The sequence below is a fragment of the Piliocolobus tephrosceles genome, chromosome 5 (assembly GCF_002776525.5).
Source record: "Piliocolobus tephrosceles isolate RC106 chromosome 5, ASM277652v3, whole genome shotgun sequence".
Classification (NCBI taxonomy): Eukaryota; Metazoa; Chordata; class Mammalia; order Primates; family Cercopithecidae; genus Piliocolobus; species Piliocolobus tephrosceles.
The window spans coordinates 21,581,888-21,605,802 of record NC_045438.1 but is presented as its reverse complement, the minus strand read 5'-3'; the positions used below and the strand labels follow the sequence as shown (position 1 = coordinate 21,605,802).

The window sequence follows — 23,915 nt, the reverse complement described above, 5'->3', positions numbered from 1 at the left end:
ACTACAATTTTAAAGAATGTACTAGATCCAATAACACACTGAAATAAAGCAAGTTTAAAAATTAATATTTATAGTGTGGGGGAAAAGGAGAGAATATTATGAATACAATGGAATCTCATCTTTATACAAATAATAAAAATTCTAGTTGGGAATGGAAGGTAGAACAAGGAAAATATTAACCTTTTTTTCTCTACCTCTTTACATATTTTGACTTGTACTAATGAGCATAATGATACCCTTGTAATTTAAAAGAATTGAAACATCCACCTAGAAAAATTATGAATAAATAGACACTCTAGCACAGAAATGCTCTAAAAGTAACATTTTGAAAATTTAACCAAATAATAGCATATCCTTAAGAGAAAGCTTCTTCTTTCCCCAATAGCCATCTCTCATTTGTCTGTTGTTAGTTTTCTATACAACACTGATTGCATAAGCTTGATTTTTTAAAAAGGGGTGATACACATATAGAAAAGAGACGATTGCTCTCTTCAAATGCCTTGTGACATTTAAAATATATAGCCCACACAAAGATGAGGAAATACTACAGAGAAAAATGACAGATTAACTTGAGGTTCTTTTAATTTTCTGGGCATAATTATGTTATGTTTGCTAACCAAGGCAGCTGACTCACTAGCAACTCTTCCTCTTTCTCTTCTATAGGATTAACAAAGGACTCTAGATGAGTGCTGCTTTGTCAACTGTGGCTGCTTACAGAAGCTGGAACCATTTAGACATTTGGAGATTTCACAAAAGTCCTTGCAGTCCCACAGCAAGGTAATGCGATTTACATTGCCTGAGACACACTTCTATCTCTATTGAAAATATACAATTTTCAGACTGACAAAAGACTATTACACAATTATATATATATATATATATTACACACACACACATGTCAGCATCTTTACAGTCTCTGAAATACTGAAAATGCAACACCAGCACAACTCAAGAGGAAAAGATGTTCAAGATAAATGGAGCATTAAAGTCATATTAAAAAATCACCAGTCAGAACCCAGTGGGCCCCAAAGAGCCTGCTAAGAAAAAGAGGATGTTAGTATGTTAGAAGCATAATTATAAACAAATAGAAGTTTTTGCAAACTCTTTCCTCCCCACAACAGGTCCATTTTCTTAATTCACACACATTATTTTCTGAAGCTTCCTTACTTGAAGGCCAAGATTGCAAAATGGTAGATACCTTCTTTTCTCATCTCCGGATACATATCACTCATTCTATCTTCCACAGTGAAACCATTGCTCATTTTATACCTAAGACTTCAAATAAACTTCTTGCCCACTAAATTAGTTCCCTGGAGGTGTGAGTCAGACTTTCTGAAAAAACACAGAATAACAAAGAAGTAAAAACATGCATTTTGGAAAAAATGTCTGTGCTTTTCCTGGCCAAAGACTGAGAGAGAAGGAGAGACTGACAAGTGGACAGACTGGACTCTGGTCTCCCCTGATAACCAAATGCCTTATCTGCCTCTCTCCAGCTCTCAGTATCCTAATACCTTATGCTAGATGTTTTCAGTTCTCTGCCTACAAATCATTAATTTCATATAATTTTCTGTTTTGAAACATATGAACCTCTTCCAAGCAAGGTGAAAGAACTAGAATTACTTCTTTATGTGCCAACAAAAACAGATCATTATTTATTCATCCAGTCATCTCTTGAGCTCCTACTAAATTATCAAGTGCAAAGCCTTGCTCTTGGCCCACAAGTTACAGACAGGAACCCATAGTCTGGTGACATGAGACACAGTTTGATCTTTCCAGTTATCTTTCTTGACCTCAAATCCTATTATTTGGAAATAAAGTAAAATTACCCACTCCTAACATGTAAATGCTTTACACATCTCCTATTCACTTAAGTATCAAGATCATTTTAAGCTAAACAGAACTTACATGAAATGTAGACCCGTATAATTTTTTTTAGCTTAGAAACCTTCTTGTTTTTGAAATTTTTCCAAAGATGGTATTTCTGTGCCTCTAGCGTAAATCAAAGGGAACTCTATCTTTTGTTTGTTGACACGCACATTTTTTAATGCTTACGTTCTTGCTTGTTAATTGCAGACAGATCATTCAATATACATTGGTAGGCACATGGAAGTTTACCATAGAGAATTTTTGACAGCTTAAACATATAAAATTCAAAATGCAAAGTCTAATTAATTTTTTCATAATTTTCCACATAAACTAATGCACAAAGCTGAATACCTTTCCAGCACAATGTTACTTCTTATACTAACAAAGGGCCACTTACAACACTAATATACATGAATGTTGTTAATGATATAAAAGATTAACTGCAATAAACTATGTAGCCCCCTTGAGTATGTGTCTGTGTTTGGGAGAGTCAGATTTAACTGGTCATCTAATTATTTTTAGTTTCATGCTAAAAAGACTTATTCAACATGTACCCTCCATAAAGGTTTGCAGGGAGTTAGTTGGGCTTCTCCCAATCACTTGCAGCTTCCCAAAAGGACTAATAAATTTCTCCCATGATTGCAGGATATTACATTTGAAAAGACAATATAGTTCAAACTTCTAGATCCAGACACTTCAGTGATGTATCAACATAACATAGCTAATTTGTGTCAAAGTCTTTCCTAAGTTTAGACGGTACTCTTTCTTCCATTACTATGATTCCTCCTGCTGCTTTCCATAACAAAAAAACAAAAACAAACCCAGCTATCTACAGGGACAAAAATAAAAATGAAAATTCACTGTATACCAAAAAGTCTTTCTAAAAATTAAACAAGTTTCCTTTTTAATACATTAGCTTGAGTGGGGTGTGTGTGTCCCTGTGTGTGTGTGTGTGTGTGTGTGTGTGTGTGTGTGTGCTATGTATAGTGGATGGTATCCAGAATAAAGAGTGATATTTTCACTTCTCCTTTAGAGGAGTATAAGTCTAAGTGGTTATAACCATAGCAAAGCATCCCTCCTGCCTACATTTTAAATAGTTTGGCTTTTATTTCTAGCTTCAGAGTGTTCAGAATTGAGAGGATTTAGCATGGATTTGAAGAAATCTTTCTCATTCTTTGTTTCCGAGCTTACCTCAAACCCTACCTATACTCCTTCACTTTCGTTTGTTTCACATTATTCTTCCTAACCAGTAACTCCAATATTGTTGGTTCTTATCTTATAAAGGTACTAGAGCCTGCTTAAAGAAGTTAGGATTCAATTCAAAAAGCATTTACCAACTCTGCAAAGCCCCACGCTAGACACTGTGGAATCTGGCACAATAAGGTCTTCCCATGCCTTAACTGGCAGTCTGTGAAAGCTGCGTGCAAGGTACCTTTACCACATGAGCAAGGCAGGCAGTGCTTCATTCCAGAACAGAAAATGAAGCCAGGCTTCACAGGGAACATAGCGTTTAATGGAACCCCAGAAAGTAAGTAAGCAAATTCCAGAGAAAGGCTGCCCTCAGACCACCCATTTCTCATTTAGTTGCTTTTCCGACTACTCTTGTACACAAAGCATTCTTAGATTTCAAAGGGGGTACAAATATGCTCCAAGTACACAAAATCCCCAGCACTGAATTTGCCATAGTGGGAAAATAATGTGATTTTGAAGTTCTCTTGTACAATGTGATTTTGAAGTTCTTGTAGTCTGCTTGTACTCTTCCCTATAAGGAGGGAATGCAGCCAGTCTGTGTCGGGGGTTTACATGCAAGGCCTAAAAAGTCAGTTCCGTTTTCAATGAAATATGTGGTTTTAAAATGTCAGATGACTGTTTATGACATCAGTAGGAAGAACAGAGGGGAAGTTAATTCTTACCAATGTGTTCACAATAGAAATGGCTTTGTATCCCTCTACCTAGTAGAGGGACTGGAACATAGCTGCTTAATACACTCAATAAATCAATGTTGAATTAATAGCTGATACCCATTGATCATGAGCTGAAAATGAAGGTCCTTTTCATTTTTAATATTCATAATAAAGACCAAAAGTAAATAAAGAATAAAATAAGACTGAAAGTTCGGTTATTCAGTATTAAAATAGTTTTTGTTTTGTTAACATCAAAATAGATAGGAGTCAGGCTGTAGAGTAATGACAAATACAATGGCTTTTAGATGTGAGCAGTAAACATGGATTGGTAGAGGCAGAGCAGTCGTTGCTGCAAAAACTCGTACAGCACCACCCTCACCTAGGACATCTGATGGTTATACTCATGGACACTTTAAATTTTAAGCTTTCATTTCAGGAAGCATTTATAATTAACATATACTTACTTGCCTTTCAAAGGGAAAATGCAGTGTGATACCAAATAATAGAACTATTTTTACTAACACACCAAAATTTATAGATGGAAATGTATGTCATCTATCAAAGCAATTACTTCAAGTAGCCACATATTTATTCCACTTCTGAATCTGTTTTCGTGACTCCATCATTGCAACTCATTTTATACTCATACATCAAATAGTGGTAGCATGTTCTATTTAAAATATAACATATTTTATAGTAAACTGTTATTAATTTTAAAAAAAATCTCCCACTTGATCACCCATCTCTTTGTACGAAGAATGACTTCAGCTACTTTTCAAAATCTCTTTAGATAATTTGGATTTGCACATATTCAAAAGAAAACTATTTTAAATGACGACTTCAAAGCAGAGCTTTAAGCACTACTGAACTGCATTAACACACTCTCAAAGTGACTGCCCTGGTTTAGTCCTCTTGTTTGTTACACAGTCTATATGGAGCAATGGGAAGTTTGGTCTTCTGAAGTTGAATCCTGGACACTCCTGAAGTTGAATCCTGGACTTTCAACTTCTAGAAAGACATCTAACTTCTTTGTTGATTAGCATTCTACATTTTTAAAAAGTAGGATTTATATTACCTATTTTACTACTCTGAATGCAAATGAAGTAATGCTATAAATGTGCTTAGTTAACAACTAACAAATGGAATCTATTTAGATATCAGTCATATAAATATATAGGCAATATGAAAGAGTATCATTATGAATGTCAATTATTCTTTTAAGCAACAGTGTTGACGTGGCTCTAGAGACAGCCTCTGATGTTGGACTGTAGACAGAAAGAGATTAATGCAGCTGGGTGTGATGGCTCATGTCTGTAATCTCAGGGTTTTGGAAGGCTGTGGCAGGTGGATCACCTGAGGTCAGGAGTTTGAGACCAGCCTGGCCAACATGAAACCCAGTATCTACTTAAAATACAAAAATTAGCCGGGTGTGATGACGCATGCCTGTAATCCCAGTTACTCAGGAAGCTGAGGCAGGAGAATCACTTGAACCTGGGAGGAGGAGGTTGTAGTGACCCAAGATAATGCCACTACACTCCAGCCTGGGCAACAGAGCAAGATTCCATGTCAAAAAAAAAAAAAGACAGAGAGAGAGAGATTAACTCTGAGACATTTGGGACATTTCCAGAAAGTTGATATTGTTTAAAAAGGCATTCAAAAAATCATTTACAATCTGCTTCCCAACACACCCTCAAATTTGTCTACGTTTCTGCAACATCGGAACCATACAAGTCACCAGTCACAGAAAATCATATCTGCACTACACTGCCCATAGGAAGATTTCTCCCTAAAGGTGAAATTCTCACGTACTTTCAAAAACAAACCATGTTTAAATATTCTCTCCAGCGGTTAAAATGGAATTGAAATTCCTGATTTCTTCATGATGCCTAAAAAAGCATTCTTAATCTGAGTAATATGAAAATGAGATAATATGGCAGAGGAAAAAGGGTCACAAAAGATAATATTGAGAGAGTCCTGCTTTCTCAGTGGGGCTTGCTTTAACCACCTTGTTTAAAATTGCATCTCCTCCCTCCAGCTTCTGATTCCTCTTACTTTCTCTTAGCACTTACTAGCTTTGAAAATGTATTCTCATGTACTTACGATTGCAGTTGTTGCTGATTGTGTGTCTCCCTTCACTAGAAGGTAAGTTCCACAAAGCAGAGCTTTTGTTTGTGTAGGTTGTTTCATTGATGTATTCATAGGACCAAAAGCCATACCTGATGCTTATTCAGCAGGCACTCAATAAATAAAGTAATTATCTTTCCACTTTTCTTTTCAACATGAAATTTTTTCTTTTTGCATATGACATTAATATATGCTTGTTGTTGGGAAAAGGACAATTCCGAAAGACATAAAGAAAGAAAAAGAGATTGCCATCCTGCTATCCAGTCACAGTGCTGTTGTAATTCTGGTGTATATCCTCCCAGAATTTTTTCAGCAGCACATACACAAGAATATCACAACATATTTTACACACCATTTAGCTTGAAGCTGGATGATATTTATTTGATGTCATTTTATTATATGTTAAAAATGCAATATTTCTCATATCAACATAATTCAAAATTTCTAATGATGGTTTTGAAAAAATAAAACTTTCTTGAATGTTAACATTACAGAGTATATACCAACAGTGTAAAATATGCATAGCCAAAAAGCAAGGAACATGGCTGAGTACTGAAATTATTCATAAATTTTTCTTTAATTGGATAAATAAAATGGGTATAAAATAGATAGGTATAATGCTTTTTTAAATGCACCCACAGTTTCAGTAGTGTCTTTTTCTTCTATTTCATCAATTTAAAGAAAAATTCTTAGGATGTCTCTTAGTCCCTATTTAAATGAATGTAATATTCACTTTTTTTTCCGACTAAAAAAGGAGAAAAATGATTAAGCTTTTCAAGCTCTGATTTGTTTTCTAAGTTCTCTTTGTACTTTACAGAAGAAATCATTATAATGTTGCAACAAGCAAAAAATCCAATAAAAACTACAGTAACAAAAATTAAGAGTAGTTTTGAGAATTTTTCTGGGTCATAGAGGAAAACAAATCCCAATCAAAGGGCAAATAACTTTAGAAGGAAAAATCATCTCATGGAAATATTTTTTCATCAAATTATGCATGTTTATATTAACCTGCAATTAAGTTAATAGAAGCAACACTATTTAAATTGACACATTTAACTTTTATAAAAACTTTTTGTACAAAATTATGTTATGATAGTCCTTTAGTACTATATAAGTTAAATAGAAAAATGAGGCCACGAAAATATTTAAAATATTTAAAAACATAAATTTTCAAAACTTTAAAACCACTATGCATATATCAGTTTTAAAATACATGCACAGAGGCCGGGCGCGGTGGCTCAAGCCTGTAATCCCAGCACTTTGGGAGGCCGAGACAGGCGGATCACGAGGTCAGGAGATCGAGACCATCCTGGCCAAAACGGTGAAACCCCGTCTCTACTAAAAAAAATACAAAACCTGGCCGGGCGAGGTGGCGGGTGCCTGTAGTCCCAGCTACTCGGGAGGCTGAGGCAGGAGAATGGCGTGAATCCAGGAAGCGGAGCTTGCAGTGAGCTGAGATCTGGCCACTGCACTCCAGCCTGGGCGACAGAGCGAGACTCTGTCTCAAAAAAAAAAAAAAAAAAAAAAAAATACATGCACAGAAAAACATTTTAAGGGATATATACTAAAATTATAATAGTTATTCCCTTTGTGTATGGTATTATAAATGATTTCTATTTTCTTCTTTGAATTTTACTTTTTTCCAAATTTTCTATAATGAATATTTTTATAATATGAAAAAGGCATACACATGTGTTAAGCATGTGTTGTTTTAAAGCACTTTAATGACAATTTGTTCATGTGACTCTATACCGGGGGTTAGTCACTACTATCTTCATTTAAAGGGTGAGGAAACTGAGGATAGAAATAAAATAGTTTGACTAAACCTAGCTAGCAAGTAACAGAGACAAGATTGAAACCTATTTCATCTGACAACTCATTATTTTCTCCTTCAATTACACCTCAGCAAACATTTATTGAGCACAGTCTCAATCTTCATCCAATCAATTATTGTTAAGCATCTACTATATCCTCCGCTCAGTGCAAGACTCTGGGAAAACAATGGCAAATAAAACTAAACATTGTGATAAAACAGTGGGGACACACAACGATGCTTAATATATGGTCCCCACCCTGAAAGGGTTGTGAACTCATTGTACAGATAGAATATGTGCATATTAAAGGAAAAGTAAAAATAGAAGTAAATATATGATATATTCAAATAAGTGTTATAAATAAAAATACTGTAGAAATGTAAAAGATAAATGGTTATTGAGTTTGGGGGTGATTAAGGAATACTTCACAAAGGCTGTAGAACAGATACAGAGCCTTAAAATTGGGAGAAATCCACACAGGTAGAAAGGGAATGAAAGGCTTACTAAGCCAGAGAAGTTATCTGTAAGCTAAAAGAGGGGAATGTAAAAAGCAAGTCCCAAATAAGAGAAGAGGAAACATTTCACTGTCGTGGAGTGTTATGCCCACATGAGGTTGGAAAAATGAGTTGGAGCATAGTCATAACACAGTTGCAAAGAAAATGAACGCCATGAATAATATGTGAACATATCCTGTAAGCACCAAGGAATCATGAAAACTTCTAAATCATGTAGTAAAGGTGTGTATGAGATGCACTTTCTGGCCAGGCGCGGTGGCTCATGCCTGTAATCCCAGCACTTTGGGAGGCCAAGGCAGGTGGATAATCAGGTCAGGAGATCAAGACCATCCTGGCCAACATGGTGAAACCCCATCTCTACTAAAAATACAAAAAATTAGTTGGAACGTAGTGGCACGTGCCTGTAATCCCAGCTACTTGGGAGGCTGAGGCAGGAGAATCGCTTGAACCAGGGAGTTGGACGTTGCAGTGAGTCGAAATTGCACCACTGCACTCCAATGTGGCCACAGAGTGAGACTCTGTCTCAAAAAAAAAAAAAAAAAAGATGCACTTTCTGAAGATAGAGACTGATGTCAAGAAGAACCATTAAAGCATATTAAAAGGTGAAGTTTTTAAATCAAATCTACCATAATAGGAGTAATAAGCCGATTCCAAAAATTTATATGAAAATGCAACAGACCAAGAATAGCTTCTTATTTCAAAAAGAAAGGGAAAGGTAAAGAACTTACACTATCAGACTTGATGGCTCACAAAGTCTTACTGATTACTTCTGTGTGGTATTCCTCAGGGGTAGACAAATAGAACAAAAAACAAAATAGACACTCTAGAAATAGACAAATACACTTATCGTCCATTGATTTCTGAAAACGGCTTTGATTATTAATGTGGTCATTGAACCATGATGATCTTGGAGGACTCACAAAAGCACCACAAAATTAGATATTGGTGGAGAAATTTTTGATCATGGAAACAACAGATCTTTGTTTACAATAATTTGTGACAAAAATTCTAAGGATTATTAAATAGATGGCTTTCAGCTATAGTGTTTTTCTGGTAGGTTTTATTTTTAGACAGGGTCTCCTTCTGTTTCCCAGACTGGAGTGCAGTGACATGATCACAACTCACTGCAGCCTCAATCGTCTGAGCTAAAAGCAGTGTCCTGTCTGCCTGTCGAATAGTTAGAACTACAGGTAGGCAGCACCACACTTGCCTAATTTTTAAACTCTTTGTAGAGTTGAAGGTTGGTCTTAAACTTCTGGCCTCAAGTGATCTTCCCTCCTCGGCCTCCAAAAGTATTGGGATTTGAAGCATGAGCCTCCCTACCTGATTCAACGATCAACACTTTGCTATATTTAATCTCTCTAAACATACATACACACACACACACAAACACACAGTTTTTATTTCAGCAACTGAAAGCAAGCTGCCAATAACATGACACTGCATATCTAAATACCTTAGCATATATCTAAGTATTTAAGAATTGGTATTCTATGTATATCCATAATACCATTATATTTCCACAACATTGTTTTTTTCATGTTCTAATTCCTCTGAGATAATTCACCTTTTCCCCTGGAATTTAGCCTTTGAAATTCTTTTGGGAACTATGGTTTTTTGATGCCTGAAAAGATCTATTTTTATCCTCATTCTTACAAATATACTATTTTAGGATGAAAGCACCTAACAATATTATTCCACATTATTCTATTTTTGCTGTTAAGAAGTTTGCTAATTGTGATGGTTAATTTTATATGACAACTTGACTGGGCTACAAAGTGCTCAGATACTTGGTTAACCATTTCTCGGGGTGTGTCTGTGAGGGAGTTTCCAGATAAAATTAACATCTGAATCACTGGGCTGCATAAAACACATTGTCATTCTCAATATGGGTGGGTCACATCCCATGCATTGAAGTCCTGAATGGAATAAAAAGATAGAGAGAAGGAGAATTTGCTTTCTCCGCCTGACTGTCTTCAAGCTGTCTTCAGCCTTCAATCTTTTGCCTTAAACTCAGACTTGGACTGGAACTGACAACAGTGGGTCTCCCGGTTATCAGACTTGAACACAAACTGGAACCATATCATTAGATCTTCTGAGTCTCCAGCTTGCCAAAGTCTTAGGACTTCTCAGCCTTCATAATTGCATGAACCAATTTCTCTCTCTCTCTCCCCCCCCATATATAAATAAAATATATATACACACATACATATACATATATAGTGTTTTTTATAGAGAGAGAGCATTTTTGCCATTCTTACATAGAGCTTTTACATATATATACGTATATATACACATAATACGTAAAAACAGCAAAACGTTCTACATAAGAATAGCAACTGCATCATAAGTGTATTAGATTCTTCAGAGAATTGCATCATAAGTGTATATAGTGCACTATTCTCTCTTCAGCTGTGCCTAATCAGCCGCATAATCTACACAGTTTTTATTTCCAATTATGATATTTTTATTTCTAGGCAATCTACTTTGCTCCTTTTCAAGTTTAGTTCATTATATTACGGTATCCTATTACTTATTTTTCAAGTCTAGTACAGTATCTTATTACTTATTTTTCAAGTCTAGTTCATTGTATTACAGTATCTTATTAGTCATTTATACTTACATATTTTTTCCTCAGAGTAAAAATAATAAAGGAATGTTTTAATAATTGAAATAAAAACAATAGTCTTATCACACTAGAGCAGCTGTTTGCTTCCAGTCTTTTTTCTGTGGGGTTTTAAATAGTTTCCAAAATACTGTACTGTTTCCTGCTGTGTTTGCTTAACATATGACATAAGCATTTTCCTATTAAAATTCTGTAAGTTTCAAAGAAATAAAAAATTAAAAAATCCTCAATTATTCTTTTCAAATATATTAAGGCTATAAAATTTTTCACAAATAGTAATAACAATATCATATACAATGTGTGTTCAGTAAATAGACAATATGCATGTGTACATTATACACAATGCATTAAAATGTTATATTATCTTTTTACTTAAAGCGCATTTCACCGAACAGTAGAGCTGATACAATGAAGCTTGTTTCATCAGAGAAGTCAATTGAATCTTTCTGTAGCACATTATTGCACGATTATGGCTTTAAACAAAAGTTACAAGTCACAAGTTCTTACATTTTTGGGTCACATTGTAGAAAGTATTCCAAATGAAAAATGGAGAAGAAAGTACATGACATCATGCTTCATGTTATGGCATATAAATATTAACTATTTTAACATATAACTGTATGATGAATGATACAGTTAAGACCTATACTACATCATATATAGTTATTATAAAAAGTTATACATTATGCCACAGTACTAAAAACAAAATATATTCTTCTCAAATAGTGCAAAAATTCTCTATGAAAAATTCCAATATCTAAACTCTTTATTCTCTGATCCTATTGTTTACTGTGTTTTTGTTGAATCTTTCTCATGGAAACTTATTTCTTTGGTTGTTTTGTGGTTTGGGGTTCTGAGATTTTATATATATATATGTGTGTGTGTGTGCGTGTGTATGTGTGTGTGTGTGTATGTATGTGTATATATATATATATATATATATTTTTTTTTTTTTTTTTTTTGAGACGGAGTCTCGCTGTCTCCCAGGCTGGAGTGCAGTGGTCGATCTTGGCTCAATGCAAGCTCTGCCTCCTGGGTTCACGCCATTCTCCTGTCTCAGCCTCCCAAGTCGCTGGGACTGTAGGCACCTGCCACCCACGCCCAGCTATTTATTTATTTTTTTGTATTTTTAGCAGAGACGGGGTTTCACCATGTTAGCCAGGATGGTCTCGATCTCCTGACCTCGTGATCCGCCCACCTCGGCCTCCTAAAGTGCTGGGATTACAGGCGTGAGCCACCGAGCCTGGCCCTGAGATCATATGTTTAAAAACATTTTCCTTAAGGCCGGGTGCAGTGGCTCATGCCTGTAATCCCAGCACTTTGGGAGGCCAAGGTGGGCAGATCACCTGAGGCCAGGAGTTCAATACCAACATGGTGAAAACTTGTCTCTACTAAACATATAAGAATTAGCTTGGTGTGGTGTTGTGTGCCTGTATGCCAGACACCAAGGAGCGTGAGGCAGGAGAATCACTTGAACCCAGAAGGTGGAGGTTGCAATGAGCTGAGGTCACGCCACTGCACTCCAGCCTAGGCAACAGAGTGAGACTCCATCTCAAAAAAAAAAAAAAAAAAAAAAAAAAAAAAAAAAAAAATTAGCCTTATGTTCTCAGCATGACTTTTATTCAAATTACATAGACTACACAGTTGCAAATTTGCACACTTAATGTGAGGTTTCGTTTTTGTTCATAAGGTATTAAGAGAGCCTTTCCCCCATTTCCATCCAAGTCAAAGTGAAGACTGGCAAGTCTCCTTACTGTCTTCCTAGGAGGTTAGGGTTTTATCATATTACCCTTTTACTGAGCATGTCACTCTTAGAAATCCAAGCCTTACTGTGGTTACCTAATGTAACTAATAGTAACTCTTGTTACTATTACTCCCACAGCACCTGGTTGTTCATACTATTCCTGGTTACAACCCCAACATGCTCCTGCATGCCTGGCAATGTTCTTCTCCTTGGGTGGTAAGTATATGTGACCAGTAAACTGCTGTGGATCTCATCTGTCCAGTGTTGGGTGTTGGGTGTCTAGGCATCTGTGAATCTCCAAGGCAGGAATCTTTTCTTCACCAATAGGGTGAATAGAAAGCAATAAAATCCATGGGTGTTATGAACCATATGACATGCCCAACCATTTCAGAAGACACCTAGTCAGTTAAAATTAACTGTTCCTTGGTTATTTGGTTCTGAGTTATTTGGCAAGGCTACCTGAGACAGAACTGCTAACTGCTGATGGGCTTGAGCTATGGCCTAAGTGCCACTGTTATGCCATCTCTTTTAACTCTGCAATGCTCTTGTCCCCAAGAAGAAAATGGTTGTTAACTATACCCTGGTGTGACATGCTGTCAGGTTCAGCCTGTGTTTGGCAGGTGATCTCTGAAGCTTCAGCCTGTAAATGCAATGAGAAAACATTGCCTTAACCAGTCAGTACTTTAGTCCTGCTTACCAGAGCTCAGGCTAGAGCTCTCCGATCACCATGTCCAATCTGGTGACTGTCACTGACTGCTTGGAGCAGCAATATGGACATTGCTTGTAACGGTGCACCTATGGAACGGGCACAGAGGCAGCCCTGTGTGACATTTGTGGGAAGGAAGGTGACCACCCCATGGAGAGCTAAGCATGGTATCCTGGTTGCCATTGTTGTTCATGCAAAGGTAGTGACCTTTCTGGTCTCCTCTGCTGCTGCTTCCTGAGCTGCTGATGCCTGTGCTCTCATGACTCCGAAGGGCATTGAGGTGCAGATCCATGGTGGCCTGTGGCACAGGTGCCAATGCAAAAAGAAAAGGGTGGGGAGAGGAAGGAGCATTTGGTACTCAAATGATCTCCCAATGCAAAACCCGTAGCCAGTAGGTCTGGGCTCAGCACTGCTGCCTACCAGCACACCAAACGGCCAATCTTGCAATCATGGGCTTGCTGGCCCTATCCAAGCCATAGACTAATGACTTTACAGGATATGGACCTCAACCCTAGAGAGACTGACTCGCACTCCCCAGAGGAAGAGGCAACCACTTCTGAGAAAGGCCACTAAGCTCCCTAATGTTTTCCCATCAGTACCCAGAAAGTCTGCACCACAGGTGACTGTACAGAAAGCTCCAATTTCACCTAGCTGCAAACTCAAAATATGCTCAAGGAATTTGTGCAGAGAAAGAAACAAAGAAAGAAAGAAAGAGGGAAAAATTCCACAAGACAGAAAAGGTAGGGCAGTGGCAGCAGGAGATAATTTTGGTCTATTGAGTCTGGGTTGTAAACCTAGCTTTCTTTCCCTGTACCACTCTGCTTACTATGTCTCTGTTGCAATAAAGATCCTAATCCTTGAGGTTATAGAGAAATACCTATGTTACCTTTATGGCACTGTGGTACCCCATGGCACCATTAATTCAAACTCAACTTAAGCCCAGGCTCTTTAAACCATATAAATCAACCATTGCTGTGGGGGAAACCCCCAACCTTGATGATATTAATTTGAAGCTCTCTAAGAGAAAAGACTTATAAATATCGTCAGGGTAAAAAGGATCCCTCACCACCACCCCACCACCACCAAATATGTCCAGTGACCACCACCACTTAAAAAAAAAAAAAAAAGGAAAGAAAGAAAGAAAAGAAATTAAAGAAGCAAAGAAAAAAAAAATCCTGGATATGGAGGGAAACCAACAACAACAACAACAACAACAACAACAAAACCCTAAAACAAAGATCTACAATTTGACCTCATTGGAAATTCAAAATATATTAAAAGCATTTATACAGCCAAGATAAAGGGGGCACTGATTGGCTTTTGTGCCTCTACAGTATAGATTCTTAATTAACTTTAATACCTGCTGAAATGCAGCAATTGGCAAACCTTCATGGCGGTAACTGGCACTAGGGCTCAGATTACAGTTATGACTAGGGATCATACTAAATTTAAACATGGTATCCCCCATAATATTAGAGGAGTTATGGAATATAGAATAGAGGACAAAGAGATATGCCTTATCTTAACCATCAAAATTACTGTCTTGCCTAAATTTCCCATCACGGTCATAGCAATCATTGCCCTAAAATATCCCATAATGGACATGGATGCTCTGACCCAATTAAAAATAAATGGAAATTAGATTAAATCTCGACACTTATAAATTGGCTTGACAAAATGGGAACTCATGATTCCTCTGCCTCCACCCCAAATTAAAATAATCATTAACATGGCTCAAAGTAATTTAAAATAGGGATTTTGAGGATTGAAATTTGTTATATGACAGCTATAGAGTGCAGGGGTGATTATCCCCACCGCTTCTCCATTTAACAACCCAATCTGGCCTATTTAGCCTGTTCTTAAACCTGGAACAAATAAATAGTGCAGCACACTAGACTGCTGCAACCTTAATGCCATGGTCCCATACAATTCAGGCCCCTATTCCCAACAAACTGAGTATTGAAACTTCTGACTCCATCCAATCAGCAACTGATAGGTATTTTGCTACTACAAATTAGGCTAATATGATCCATTGGGTGCCAATGTCAACAGCTTAGCAGTCAGTTTGCTTTTACCTCCCACAAGATACAATGTATTTTTACCAGGCTACTCAAGGGCTACCTCAGCAGTCTTGCCACTGCACACAGCCTTTGCAGGCAAGATCTTAAGGACATCCACCTTTCTACAGGAGCACAGGTATATTACATTGATGGCATCCTTCTCCAGGAAGATTTGTTTGACATATTCATTGAGAACATACAAATACTCACAAAGGAACTCACACAAAAAGGGTGGATCATTATCTCTCACATAGTGCAAAGTCCTGTGACTTCTGTTAAATTCTTGAAAGTTATTTGGTAAACCAAAAGCTGCTCCATCCCTGATACTGTCAAAAAAACAGGTATTAACCCTCTCAGTACCCACAAGGTTAATACAAGTCCAACATCTTTTAGTCTTTTTTGGGTTCTGGAGACAACATATTCTTTTGCAAATTTTCTTTAATCTCACTAATGCTGTTACTTATAGACTGCCCATCTTAAAGGGGAACCTCCTCAACAAAAGACTGTAGAAGCTGTCCAAAATGAAACCAACACGCACTCCGGTTAGTGCCCTCAGAGACTTCTGCAACCTTATCTCATGCCTCCTGGAGTCTCTGGGCCACCTGTGATGGTCATAAGTTGCTCATGGGCTTTTGATGCCAGAAACTGCCTTTCCTGGCCTTGTACTATACACCATTACAGTGGCAATTACTGGCCACACACTGGGCTTTTCCAGAAATAGAGGGTCTCAAAGACTTTGAGGCTGTGACCCTGTGTACCCTTCTACCGTAATGCTTTGTAATGCATTTGAGCAGCCCCCCCATGAATTTGGCATGGCTATGAGACCTCTTTGCGACAGGATGGAGTCAAGCTTGGGCCTTCTGGCATATTCTATCTGTAGAAGGTGGTGGCCTCCTGTACCATCAGTCCTTTGCCAAAAACCATGGTGCTAGGGGAAGTCATCCCTTTCCTAGAGTCCTTGGCTACCTGGAGAGACCCCAGGGATCAACTGAATGAACAGCAGTAGAAGGCCATACACTTTACCAGTGATGTTGCCACAATTATACATGATAGAGCTCAGTGGAGACTTGTTGCTTTTAGTTCCTTAACCAAGATGTCCCTGATAAAGAACAGAACCCAAGGGTCAGCACAATGGGCACACTCCAGGCATTCATCTTGGCAATGGAGGCCCTGGTCATTTGGCCTCATATGTATATTTTTACAACTCTTAGGCCATTGCCTAAGAGTTGCACTTTAAAGAACTCTGTGAATCTATTGTTTCACAGATACCCAAATATAAATATATAAACCAAATTAACAGGTTTCTCTACATATCCTAAGGCCATAATACAAGGCCTCAACAGGACATTCCTCATAGATTGTTACAAGACGCTCATCTTAGAATACACAATGGAATCTTGAAGAAGGCTTTCCATTGAAATGCAGCCTCCCCAGAGGCCTCAGGCAGTCAGCCCCAGGCAGCTAGTTTAATTGATAAGCCTAATGGGTTTTCAAAGAACTATTTAAGTCACAAGGAGAAAAATGTCCCTCTGCTTCCTTGATGTCACCACTGCCACAAGCATTATTAGCCTCAATTCACACCCCCTGGGAACACCCACTCTCTATATCAATATCACACAGGTCTCTCAATTGCCTTTACTGGTTATATATGGAGACATACCTAAAGTTCATGTTTTTGGCAACCACCTCAAGATGTGCCCCTCTCCCCTTGGTCAGGTGCCTACTTTGCTTCCTAGGAAAGCACTTCTTCTAATCCCTAAAAGTCTCAGTTATCATCAAGATTTAAACTGATGTCAAAGCGTCAAGTGATCAATTGTAGCACAAAGCCAAAAATTAAGGCTTGATATCTAATAAAATAGGTCTCTAATGACCTAACTACAAGTTTTCCTCCCCACTCTACCCCCATTGATCAGGTACCCTAGACCAACCACCATCCTTACCAAGAGGACCAGGCACAGTTTCTGTTTATCCTTGAGTAGCAGGTTTTGTTCCCTGTTTGTCTGCCAAATCAAACAAGTGAATCACATCATTCCACAATAACTGGGAACACCCTACCCTCTTAATTCTCCAAAGCCTACTTCCTACAGCCCTGGTTGTTCACTCTGCTCTTGAGTGCAAATCCTGTGTGGCCTAGCAAGGTGTTCTGTGTCATCCTCCCCCAGGCCATCAGTAGACGTGACTAATAACCTGCTGTTGATCTCATCTCTTCTGGGTCAGGTGGTGTTTAGCGCTCCCTCACCAACAGGGTAAATAGGAGGTGACTAAGACACCCTACCACTAATAGAATGTTGCTCTCTTTCATGAAAGGGAGCCTTAAGTGTAGAGAAAAGGCATCAGGTTCACACATATCCTCTGTCCATGCTGACCGTCACTGAGCTGCAATGTGTCCAGTTACATCAGTGTGCACAGGGATCCACTGCTATTGTGTCAGGTATAACTATTGCCTCAGGTAGAGATATGTGCATCTGCATCCTCTTTGTTCCGTCTCTGGACTTTAAGGTTGATGGTCTATTTAAACCATTCTATGCCCTCCATGAGGTCCATGAAATCACTTTAGAGGCTCACTCCTCTGAGGGCCTGGGAACCCTGTCAGGAAGCAATCAGGCCCATCTGCCTGGGCACTTCTCTTGACCATTGCTTGTCTACCTTTCCAGGGTCACAGAATATACAGAGAGAGTTTTATGATGCCTAAAGTTTCCCTGGGAAGTGAGGCATAGTCATCTCTACACTTGGATTTTCATTAAAATTCTTATTGTTCAATCTCCCTTCTGTTCAACCTAGTGAGCTGGAGTCCTGGCCACCTTCGCAGAGACTTGAATAATGACTAGGGTCTCATTATATCCTGAATTCTTCTCCACTAGCTAGTCAAGGACTCATTTCCCTTCCCAGAAACATAAAAACTTCTACATCACCATATAGTCATTCCCACTCTATGGTTTGTTCTCAGTTCTTCAGTTTCAGATAGCTCAAAAAATCTTTGCTTTCAAAAAGTCAGGCTATTGTCATACATATGCTGATTTTCAAGACCATGGCTCTTTGTTTAGATTTTAAAAAACAGAAACTTTAGTGATCATTTGTTCTAGATTAAGTGCATCATCCCTCAGTGAACAGCCTTTACAGAGTATTAAAGGAAGTATAAAGGAGTAAAGAAATCTCAGTTGATAATTAAAAATGTTATCAATCATACACAGGTAGAACAGCTACTCTTAATTGGGCCCTTAGCTAGGTAGTGGCTTTTTATTATTATATATATATTGTACATGGCTTTATATACAATATTTTATTTAATCTTATCCACAGATGTCAGAGATAGAGGGAGAGAAGAGAGACGAGAGAGAGATTCCCTATAATTCAAAACAACCAACTGAAATAGAGTCTTTTAGATATTAAGAAACTTGCCCTAAGATAGGATTTAAGCTCTGTCACATAGGATTCCAAAACGGATTTTTAAAAATTTCACTATATTACCTTTTTCTAGACTCATAGGCCCTTATAAATTTCAAAGAGATTAGACTAAAATAACTTTATAAAGTTATAAATAAGTCATCTAAAAGTCACCCAGTACAGCCATCTACAATGTGCCTGAATCGTTTCAACAAGAATATTTTTCTTCTTTGAACCACATATTCACCCTAGTGTTTCAGCAAACCCAAAATATTATTTCAGTAATTGATCTGATATGAATCTTTAATCATTTTTGAATTTTTAATCATTTCTGAATCTTAAAAAAGATCATACAATTGAATAATGTGCATAATTTTGAAAAAAAAATTTTGTTCTCTATACCTATTATTATGTAATACATATACAATATAATCATATATATGTAATATATGATATATGTAATCCATGAACACACACATTTAGATGTAATAAAATTCTCCCACAGAATAAAATAGAAACAAACACTTCTCTCATTGATGGTATAACCCTATCTAATATAATTTAAATATTTTGTTGTTTTTAAAGTGTGTTAGTCTTGCCTCTTAGCTTATCTTTCATATCACAACAATTGGCAGAATTCATTAAAAATATTGAGGTCAATATAAATTTTTGTTTAATAACCCTACATTTTTTGGTTTAATTTTAGATCTTTTAATGCACTTAATCTTTGTAGCGTTTTTGTTAAAATATGAAAATAAGTTTGCATTTCATGGAAGGGTATTTTCTGGTTACAAAGGAGAGAAGGCCCCAAAGAATGCAGCAAAGGAACCTTCCACTGTATTAGATTCCCTCAGGGTAATTGACAGCTGACTGCACTCTATTTACCAGTCCTTTTAGTTATTTCTGTACAGTAAGGCAAATCAATATGAGTCTTACTGTCAAATCCAGGACTTTCCCCTTGAAAGCTTTAATTAAGATTTGTGACCTTCTCCCAGCTATGTACACCTCGACCTGAATATCCTTTTAGCTCAGTAGCTGTTCAATGATCAGGCACTCTGCTCCATCCATCTGCTCTAACAGTGACCTCCTTCAATTTTTTTTAATGAGCTTTGGATATTTTCTTTTTATAGCTTTGCCAGCATAATCATATAACATCCTGACACCAGGCAGTGTAAATTAATTCCCCTTTTTTCTTATGTACCATGCCACAAAGAACAAGATTTTTCACCTTAACACTTGATTAAATTGTGGAAAGGAGAAGAAAAAAAAATTGAGAAAACTTCATCTCACCTGTGTCAGCTTGGAGACTTAAAATGTGAATTTAAAGCAAATTAGCTCTTCCTAAGATTTTTTACAAATCTTAACGTGGGAGATGGGGAGAAATACAGGAGAGATAAAGCAAGTTTGGATAAAATGCCTATTTACTGAAAATTAATCTTACGTCATTTAAACCAGGACACTGTTTCCCCAACTTGTCTGTTCATAAGACTCAGCTGCAAAGTTTGTTAGCAATACAGATTCCAGGTACCTTCCCTAGAATTTTTGATTCAGTGTGTCTGACATCATATGCATTACAAGCACCCTAGGTAACTGTGGTCACAGTTTGAGAATAACTGAATTGGAGTAAAGATTAGGTGACATTCTCCTCCATCTTTCTCCAATAATACCCTTGGGGGTGGGGGGAAGCCATATAAATGCATTGATTAAGTATCTTCAGGATTTAACAGCATATATACCCAAATGAATGGATTATTTACTGTGGTTTTAACAAAGTATAGAAATGCATACACATGACCTTGGAAGCCTACTCATCCAATTTCAGACCTTATTTAAAATTGCCTTACAGTAAATTAAAAATTTAAATCTCAAAATCAACTTTCTCAGTACCTGCCCTGTCAGGATATATGTGGATGGTCTTGGCTAGATCAGTCATCTCCTACAGTTTTTTTTACTTTTCACTCTGATAATCAACACTGAAGTTCACCACGAAATCAGTTTAATATGATGTTCACTAAACATTTTCTGTGGGTAATGGTTTTTCCCTAGAAGACTAAAATCTCCTGAGAGGCAAGAACAAACAGATTCTAATGGTGGACAGTAGATAGAAGATATTCATTGAGTGCTTTCCAAGTGAACTTAACATTAATCTGACACTGTGTAGTCCACATCAATTGCAGATCCTGTCTAAGGGGAGAGACAGTGTATGTTATCGAACTTCATAGAAGTGTTCTGTTGGCATTTTAAGCATTGTTACATTCATATCGTAGGTAGCATGTCTGAACCAAGAAAAACCTTTCAAGTCACCCTGCCAGTTTGTTCATTTCACATCAGATCTTTCAAATATTACCCTTTCATATTTATTAAGGATGCTGAAGAATTTTAGTATCAGAAAATTCCCACAAATCTATAATAATTCAAACAGCTGAAGAAAATACTAAAAAGCTGATTCAGCTTGTCATAATCTGAAAATTAGCATAATTAAAGATAATTTTAAATATCCTCACTAGCAGGGGGTGGTGGGTAGTAAAGGAAGCATGAATATATTGAAAGTCAACAGTTAGTTGACTCTAACTTCCAAGCTACGTACTCCACCCTAGAGTACTGAAGTTTCAGAAAACCTTGAAGCCTTGTGTTCTGGGGTCTGCTGGACCCTGAAATTAATTATACATCACAGGGTACAGAAGATAGAATGTTCTGACATTTTCAGAAGCCCCAGTTACAGCTGCGGAAATTTTAAAAAATAATGCAGATATGCATTAGTTCTTGTCTTGTTTTTATGCACTTGCATGTAAATGCAAATCCTTTATCCTCAGCAAATCCTCTATGGAACATGGAGAGAAAGCAGAGGTGCCTACCTTCTCTTAACATGAATAGTCTTTATAATTTAAAATATTGTTAATTGCCAAGATTAAAATTCAAAAATTGTTTCCTAGTAACTTATAAATCAGAAGACTTTATGTAGTCTGAAACATAATGTTTCTTTGATGTATTTTTAATCTAAAATAAAGTAACCCAGATGAGGGATAGATCATGATGGCTGAAGAGAAACCTCTACCTATTGTCCTCCTGACAGAAACAACAATTTAATTTAACAACTATCTACACCTTTTTAAGAACCAAAAATCAGGTACTAGCTCAACCACAGTGAGGTAGAGCACCAGGCAGCCTTGTGGGGTCCCTAGTTCTACGCCTTGGCTCTTGCATGACATTTCTGGACCTGCCATGGGCCAGATGGGAGCCCACTGCCCTGAAGGCTGAATCCCAGGCCTGGAAGGATTCACCACAAGCAGACTGAAGAGCTCTTAGGCAAGTAGTGAAAATAAGCAATGGTCTGGAAGTACTCCCCATGGGGCTGTGGTGGTGGTGGCCACAGAGAGAGATTCCTCTGTCTGTGGAAAGGAGAGGAAGGTGGGAAGGACTTTGTCTCATGGTTTGAGTGCCAGCTTAGCTGCAGTAGAATAGAGCAACAGATAGATTCCTGAGGTTTTGACTCCAGTCCCTGGCTCCCATTTGACATCTCTGAATTCACTCAGTGTGCCAGGGAATTCACTGCCCTGAAGGAAGGACACAGGTCTGACTGGCTTTGCTACCTGCTGTTCATAGAGCCCTAGGGTCTTGAGCAAACATAGGCTATAGACAGGGGGTGGTTACAGCGGGCCTTGGGCAAGACCCAATGAAATGCTGGCTTCAGATCTGACCCAGAGCAGTCCCAACAGTGGTGGTCACAGGGGTGCTTGTATCACCCTACTTCTAGCTCCAGGCAACTCATCACAGACAGGGAGACTCTGTTTGTTTGGGGGAAAGTAAAGCAAGAGAGCAAGAGTCTCTGCCTGGTCCAGAGTATTCTTCTGGATCTTACTGAACACCACAAACGTGGTACCTCTACAAGCCTACAAGAACCACAGTGTTACTGGGCTTAGGGTACCCTGTAATGCAGATATGCCTTAGATCACAATACCCAAATCCTTTCAAACACCTGAAAAGGCTTAACAAGAAGGACAAGTGAAAACAAGCCCAGACTGAGAAGACTACAGTAAATACCTAACTCTTCAAGGCCCCAACACCAATGAACATCCACAAGTATCAAAAACATTCAGGAAAACATGGCCTCACCAAATGAACTAAATAAGGCACCAGGGACCAATCCTGGGGAAACAGAGATATGTGATCTTTCAGACAGAGAATTCAAAATAGCTGTTTTGGGGAAAGTTAAAAAAAACAGATAAAAATTTTTAAAAAAATCAAGATAACACAGGGAAAGAATTCAGCATTCTATCAGATAAATGTAACAAAGAGATTGAAATAATTAAGAAGAATCAAGCAGAAATTCTGGAGGTGAAAAATAAAGTTGACATATTGAAGAATGTATCAGAGTCTCTTAATAGCAGAACTGACAAAGCAGAGAAAGAATTAGTGACCTTGAAGACAGGTTATCTGAAAATATAGTCAGAGCAGACAAAAGAAAAAAGAATAAAAAGTAATAAAGCACTCATACAAGATCTAGAAAATACCCTCAAAAAGGCAAATCTAAGAGTTATTGGCCTTAAAGAGTAGGTAGAGAACGATATAGGAGTATATAATTTATTCAAAAAGATAATAACAGAAAATTTCTCAAACCTAGACAAAAATATCAACATCTAAGTACAGGAAGGTTATAGAACACCAAGAATATTTAACTGGAAGAAGACTACCTAAGGCATTTAATAATCAAGCTCCCAATGGTCAAGGATAAAGAAAGAACCCTAAAAGCAGCAAGAGAAAAGAAACAAATAACATATAATGGAGCTCCAATATGTCTGGCAGCAGAGTCTTCAGTGGAAAATTTAGGACTGGGAGAGAGTGGCATGACGTATTTAAAGTGCTAAAGGAAAAAAACCTTTTACCGCAGAATAATATATTTGGCAGAAAAAAAAAAAAAGGTCCTTCAAGCACGAAGGAGAAATAAGGACATTCCCAGACAAACAAAAGCTGAAAGATTTCATCAACACCAGACTTGTTTTACAAGAAATACTGAAGGGAGTTCTTCAATCAGAAAAAAATAAAATAACATATTAATGAGCAAGAAGAAATCACCTGAAGGTACAAAACTCACTGGTACTAAAAAGCACACAGAAAAATACAGCATATTATAACACTGAAATTGTGGTGTGTAAATTACTGCTATATTAAGTA

At 37.5% G+C, this 23,915-nt stretch overlaps 1 protein-coding gene across 8 annotated transcripts in view; it reads right to left on the bottom strand.

The window, feature by feature from the left end:
- PKIB (cAMP-dependent protein kinase inhibitor beta) overlaps positions 1-23,915 on the bottom strand; it is a 136,366-nt gene that overhangs the window by 12,346 nt on the left and 100,105 nt on the right. For 3 of the 8 annotated variants that reach the window (XM_023230640.2, XM_023230639.1, XM_023230641.1), the window contains one exon: positions 13,173-13,233. The exons of 3 other annotated variants lie outside the window; for them this stretch is intronic. In XM_023230640.2, coding sequence (XP_023086408.1) covers positions 13,173-13,185 — 13 coding nt within the window. In that variant the 5' untranslated portion in view covers positions 13,186-13,233. Of the gene's footprint in view, positions 1-1,167; positions 1,390-13,172; positions 13,234-23,915 lie in introns of those variants that run through there. 2 more of the 8 variants (XM_023230645.2, XM_023230638.2) reach the window with 2 other exon arrangements.